The following is a 6,374-nucleotide window of genomic DNA, read 5'->3' as shown; positions in this document are numbered from 1 at the left end:
AAACTATTTAACTATCTTCTTAAATATTTACAAATATAACATATTAAATCGTAATATATCATAGCAACCACAAAACAACTATTAGAAAATAATATAAAATTATTCATGAAATCTTATATAATAGTTTAAATTACTAATTTGAGATTATTCTTTGATATTCAAAGCAATGAGGAAGGACCATCATAATACTTTATGTTAATTAAATAGTTAGATTCATCTTATCTATATTAGTTATGAGTCGACTATTAAATACCCGGGGAAGGTCCATGAAGGGGTCGTCTCATGTTCAGCACGCGACAACCCACTTTTCTCGTAATAGCAGCTCGAGCAGTTTACTGGCATTTAACAAGCTCAAGACTATAACCCCCAAGCCTAGCCCTCAAAGTCAATTGTTTTTTCAAGGTTATAAATCCATTTTGTCAACTTTTCTTACCTATATTGTTCCATTGACTAGAAGCTATTTACATCGAAGACTTGATGTGGTTATGATTACAATTGGGCATAGGAGGCACTCGATTCTCTGGATTTCAAGAGCCATTAAAGGTGCACGGTACCACGCAACGTGCGGTGCCCTTTTAGTTTTTAGACTTGACCTCTAACTAAGTCATTTCTAGAGTGAGTGAGTTGTTAAATAGAAAATATAACTCTTCTTCAAGCCCTTGTCTATGTCTCCAGACTCCCTAATATTGTTGTTAGCTATCATGTCTTAGTTGAAGAATTTTAATCTGATTTCTTTTCAAAACTCGTGCACGAAACGAGCTGTCAAACGAGTTTTTCCCATCTCTTAGGATCTACTAAACCATGTGCAAATGTCATTCATATATAACATTTTCCCTCATCGCCTCTTAATAACCTCCAAACTTTGGTATTTCTTCAATTAAACCTCTATTTTTTTTAATTAATTAAATTAAAGTTTAATTAAGTCCTCAAACTCATTAATTCCTTGATTAATTAACTTAATCCCAATCTCAATTAATTCTCAAAATTTATTAATTCTTCAATTAAACTCTTGATTTAATTAATTAAACTAGTTAAGAGTTTAATTAAATATTTAAACTTTCCAATCATGTTGCCATTAACCCAAATTTTAATTCATTCTTCATTTACTTTTTTTTTAATCATTTTTTCATCAATTTTTTAGTAAATAAAAAAAAATCAAAATTTGGGTTGTGACAAACTTTTACTTTAGAGTTTTTTATATAAGTTTTAAATTCAATGAACTTTTACTTTAGAGTTAGTTAAAAGAAATATAAAATTATCATTAAAATCTTTTTTAATAACTTAAATTATTGAATCAAGATTGGTTTTTTTACAACAACCATATCCATTTCTCATATGACTGTTCATGCGGTGGAGGACCGGTGGAGGTTTTATTTAACTATCACAATGGTGACTTAGAAATAATATTAACTACGGGTGGATTAAGTAAGGATAAATTAGGTATTCAACTCAGGAGAAAAAAAAAAGAAGGAAGAAGAACGTCGTGCCAACAACAGACAGAGAGGATGTGGCAAAAGCAATCCCCTTGCGTTTTTTGTGATGATGGGCGTTTCTTTTTTTTTCATTACCAGATATCTTCAGAGTTGTAATATCTTGAAGACTGATGTGTGGACTCATATTCGTAAATGGACAAATAACAAAAGACATAGATAATTGTTAGTGGGTGATATAGGAATATTTTTTGCAGATTATTTTCTTAGGATAGCACTTTTTATTTTATTTTTTCTCTCTGTTAATGATTTCATATTGTAAAAATTATCAGTTTTTTTATGTTCATTTTCTAAGTGGCCAACATAATATTAATAATACTATCGATTACCGTAAAATTTTATATTAATAATACTATCGATTACCGTAAAAAAAATTTTATAAAAAAGCATCATGATGCCATAATGCAAAACATGGAAAAAGGGTAACAAAGAGCCACAGAAAAGCATCAGCAAACAAACAAAACAAGCTCAGTACCTCAACATGTTAGGTACAAAAATATGCCAGGAACCATATGCTAGAAAATACATCAATCCTTAATCAGATCCATGTAATTTAATTTTAAAATCATTTCTAATTAGTTTAATCCAAACAAAATCCTGCTCACAATGTGGATCAAAAACAGAAATGGTTAATTGTTCTCCAAGAAGATATTCAATGATCAAAATTTGAATTTTTCACTTAGAAATTCTATAAAATTCGAATCCTGAAATGGAAATTCAATTATGAAAAAAAGGCTTTACTTATTGAACAGTTCAAAAGTCGTTCAACCTTTCCATATATCAAGAGAAAATGAAAAGAAGAAGAAGAAGATCACAATACCAAAGTGTGTGTCACTTCAATTGAGAAAATTTGAACATATGTTGAAGCAATCAGTACCGAGCTTGGACATACATGCCATGAGCATCTTTTTTTTTCCTAAACATGGAGCCTACTCACACTAGATTAATTTCTCTTAATTAAAAGTACAAATAACGTAAGCAATGTCCTATAGTGGGGAGAAATTCCACTGATAAGATTCCAATATGAATACTCCATGTCTCTCCAACTTCGTATGTCCCCCAGTGTTTTACTATAAATACATGTCATTCTACAGCTCTAGCTCTCTCAAGAATCATCTTACCACATTAAATCATTCACTCCCTTCATATTGGTTAACTAGTTTCATGGCTTCCTTGGCATTTTCCGCTAGTATTGGTCGCTCTATTTCACCATCAAATGCAATGGTTCCTGATAAGTACGAGGGCAGAAGAGAAGGGTTTTCCTTAAGCAAGGGTACTTTTGCAAGAAAACGTGACCCTCGGGACTCAGTGGTCACGAAAGTTGCAACCCAAGCACCAACTATGTTTCCATCACTGGAGAAGGAAGTTGCTGGTGACCGGAATCATGTTGCTTGGACTAGTGTCCGGCAAGAAAGATACGAAGGAGAGCTCGCTGTTCAAGGAGAAATTCCACTGTGGTTGGTATGTAAAATATTGCACTTAATTTTCCATGCGCTAGTAGAGATTAACTACTTAATTTGTACACCGCCTTATGAAGGGATATACGATATTCATGTGTGGTTAGAGTATTCATCCAAAAAATAATAAAATAAATAAATTTAAGGGTATTCTTATAGTTTTTTTTCCTTACAATTACCTAGGTTCACACTTCTTTTTTTCATCCTAATTTGTTTATATATATATATATATATATATATATAATCTTTGATTTTATTAAAAACATGGCTATTTAGGCAATAGCCATAAGAAAAAGACAAGAAAACTTGCATTGAGAATTTTTTAGAGGAAACCAAACAAAAAAAAAATCAAAATCACATCAAGGAGTCTATATTGGCTTGTTTAGGTATCTTTATGAACTTGATTCTGATGCGGATTAATTTATGTTTTGAAGTTGCAGCAAGTTTGAAAGTTGATGAAAGTGTACATGGAAAGATCCAACATAATTTCCATTTATCTTCTTATCCTTTTTCATTATGTCTTTCATGTTTGTACTTTCAATTACATGACACGAAAACATTGAATGCTTTGTTAGGTTGTGATTATTTTGTTCATTTTTCCGCATAGTTTGAACTTTGAAGAGCTGAGCTGCATATAGTTTCATCATGTCAGGGGGCGAGGATCTTGGAGGAAAGAACAAAGCATATTCCTTGTTTTATTAGTTTCATAATAATTGTTTTATTTATATAGTATGGATCTGAAATATTCATTGTGCCATAATCAGATGTAAGATCTGGCTGGTACCCATCCATATAGCATATTCCATATATTATAAATTAAGTGAATAACACATGATTCGACAGCATACAATAGTACTGTTTTAGAAAAAAAAATAGATTATTGATTTAATTGGTGTTGGTTAATCACCTGAGTTTGATTTCATGCAGAGTGGAACGTATCTTAGAAATGGTCCGGGCATGTGGCACGTAGGGGACTACAACTTCCGGCACCTTTTCGATGGCTATGCCACTTTAGTCAGACTCCACTTTGAAAATGGTCGATTAATCGCCGCCCACCGCCAAATCGAATCGGAGGCTTACAAGGCGGCAAAGAAGAATAACAAACTATGTTACCGTGAATTTTCTGAGGTCCCAAAGCCTGACAATTTCCTGTCCTACGTAGGGGAACTAGCTAACCTCTTCTCCGGAGCATCATTGACCGATAACGCTAACACTGGCGTGGTCAAGCTCGGTGATGGACGTGTTGTTTGCCTAACTGAAACACAGAAAGGGTCAATAGTTGTTGATCCAAACACGTTGGACACGTTAGGGAAATTTGAATATAGCGATTCACTAGGGGGTCTGATACATGCGGCACATCCAATAGTGACAGACACTGAGTTCTTAACTGTGTTGCCTGATTTGTTCAGGCCCGGATACTTGGTGGTGAGGATGGAGCCTGGAAGTAACGAGAGGAAAGTAATCGGACGGGTGGATTGTCGTGGAGGTCCTGCTCCGGGATGGGTCCACTCGTTTCCGGTTACTGAACATTATGTGATAGTGCCAGAAATGCCATTGAGATATTCTGCACAAAATTTACTAAAAGCTGAGCCCACACCATTGTACAAGTTTGAGTGGCACCCGGATTCCAAAGGGTTTATGCATGTTATGTGTAAAGCTAGTGGCAAGATTGTAAGTCCACTTGATATTTCCTCTCTTACATCATCGATCATCATTATTAATTATTAGGATTAAGACTAATTACATTGTAATTTAATTTATGTGTGGATTTGGTTTCGTTTGTTTCGAATTTTTTAAGGTGGCAAGTGTGGAAGTGCCTCTATTTGTAACATTCCATTTCATCAATGCTTATGAAGAGAAAGATGAAGATGGGAGGGTGACTGCCGTCATTGCCGATTGTTGTGAGCATAATGCGGACACGACTATCTTAGAGAAGCTTAGTCTACAAAACCTACGGTCTTTCATGGGTGAAGATGTCTTACCAGATGCTAGGTACGTAATTAATTAATCTCCCTTTTTTATCATTAAGTTCTTTGTCAATGATGTTTATTATGCTTAATTATTGTACACAAGGCATGTTCGTCAAAATAAAAAACAACAATATCTTCATTTAGTTTGTCCTCTTCTGGATCATCCACTTGTGAATCGGTGATAGCTAACAAAGCTTATGTGGCTCCACAATTATGCCTTTTTTCGATGCTCTCAATTTGGAATATCATCTCATGCATGACGTTTAGGAACTATATATAAACATTGTTTAAAAATCAAAATGCTGTTTTTGAATACTATATATATACACGTAGGGTCGGGAGGTTCATAATTCCTTTGGATGGGAGTCCATATGGGAAATTGGAGGCAGCATTGGACCCAGAAGAGCATGGGAAAGGAATGGACATGTGCAGCATTAACCCTGCATATTCAGGCAAAAAATACAGATATGCTTATGCTTGTGGTGCACAACGCCCTTGTAACTTCCCCAACCCCCTCACTAAGGTAAAAGTCTTGACCACTGATATTAATTAATTGCTATGCACGCGTACAGTTTACCCAACATATATTTTGCCTTTGACTTTTCAGTTTCTACCAATTGGTTGTTAAAAAATGGTTTTCAATTTCTTGTAAATGGTGATATTGGACAATTTCTTTGAAAGTTTTAACGTTAATCTTCGTCATATTGTAGATTGACTTGCTCGAGAAGAAGGCAAAGAATTGGTATGAAGAGGGTGCTGTGCCCTCGGAACCATTTTTTGTGGCTAGCCCGGGTGCTACAGAAGAGGATGATGGTGAGTAAATGTTATTTAATTCCTTTTTTTTCTTGATTACCAATCTTTTTAGTTACTATGAGTATGTACGTACTCTTTCTCAAAAGATAGAGGCGGAGAGATCTGAAATATGAGTTCCATAATTGGCTAAAATAAACCATTCAAAACCCTAACTGAAAACTTGTTTTCTTTATGCCATATTAAGAAATGTATTGATTTTACAAGGAGTTTGACTCTTCTTCAGTCAAGCTACTTGCAATTGTACGTTTTTCCTATAACCCTAATTACAATATTATTTATCACTTCTGAATTTTCCTTTTTTACATAACAATCATCGATTGATAATTAATTAACTTTCCAATGACTTCATGACCATATCTTATTTTCAGGGGAGTTTAGAGTGTTTGGGAGCCCCAATGACTTCATGACCATATCTTGTTCTTAGGGGTGTTTAGAGTGTTTAGGAATGTAATAATAATTATTTTTTAAATTATTATTTATTTAAAAATATATTAAAATAATTTTTATTTTATTTTTTAAAATTTATTTTTAATATCAATACATCAACGAAAACTTAAAACATTAAAATTTTTAATTTGAAACAATAAAAAATTAATTTTTTATAAAAAACATGTTAAACCGCTAAAGAGCATTTAATTACGCAG

At 33.5% G+C, this 6,374-nt stretch overlaps 1 protein-coding gene across 1 annotated transcript; it reads left to right on the top strand.

Annotated features, from left to right (window-relative positions):
• The first annotated feature begins 2,600 nt into the window (after positions 1 to 2,600).
• Positions 2,601 to 5,738, top strand: LOC105122413 (carotenoid cleavage dioxygenase 8 homolog B, chloroplastic). Its single transcript, XM_011021504.1, has 5 exons — positions 2,601 to 2,951; positions 3,875 to 4,618; positions 4,746 to 4,939; positions 5,251 to 5,440; positions 5,628 to 5,738. Exons 1-5 carry the CDS (start codon positions 2,655 to 2,657, stop codon positions 5,736 to 5,738), a joined length of 1,536 nt encoding a protein of 511 aa, XP_011019806.1. The 5' UTR covers positions 2,601 to 2,654.
• The last annotated feature ends 636 nt before the right edge of the window (positions 5,739 to 6,374 follow it).

The sequence above is a fragment of the Populus euphratica genome, unplaced genomic scaffold, assembly GCF_000495115.2.
Source record: "Populus euphratica unplaced genomic scaffold, PopEup_1.0 scaffold19.1, whole genome shotgun sequence".
NCBI classification, from domain to species: Eukaryota; Viridiplantae; Streptophyta; class Magnoliopsida; order Malpighiales; family Salicaceae; genus Populus; species Populus euphratica.
Note: the sequence above shows the minus strand (reverse complement) of the source record. Positions and strands in the feature narration are given on the sequence as shown.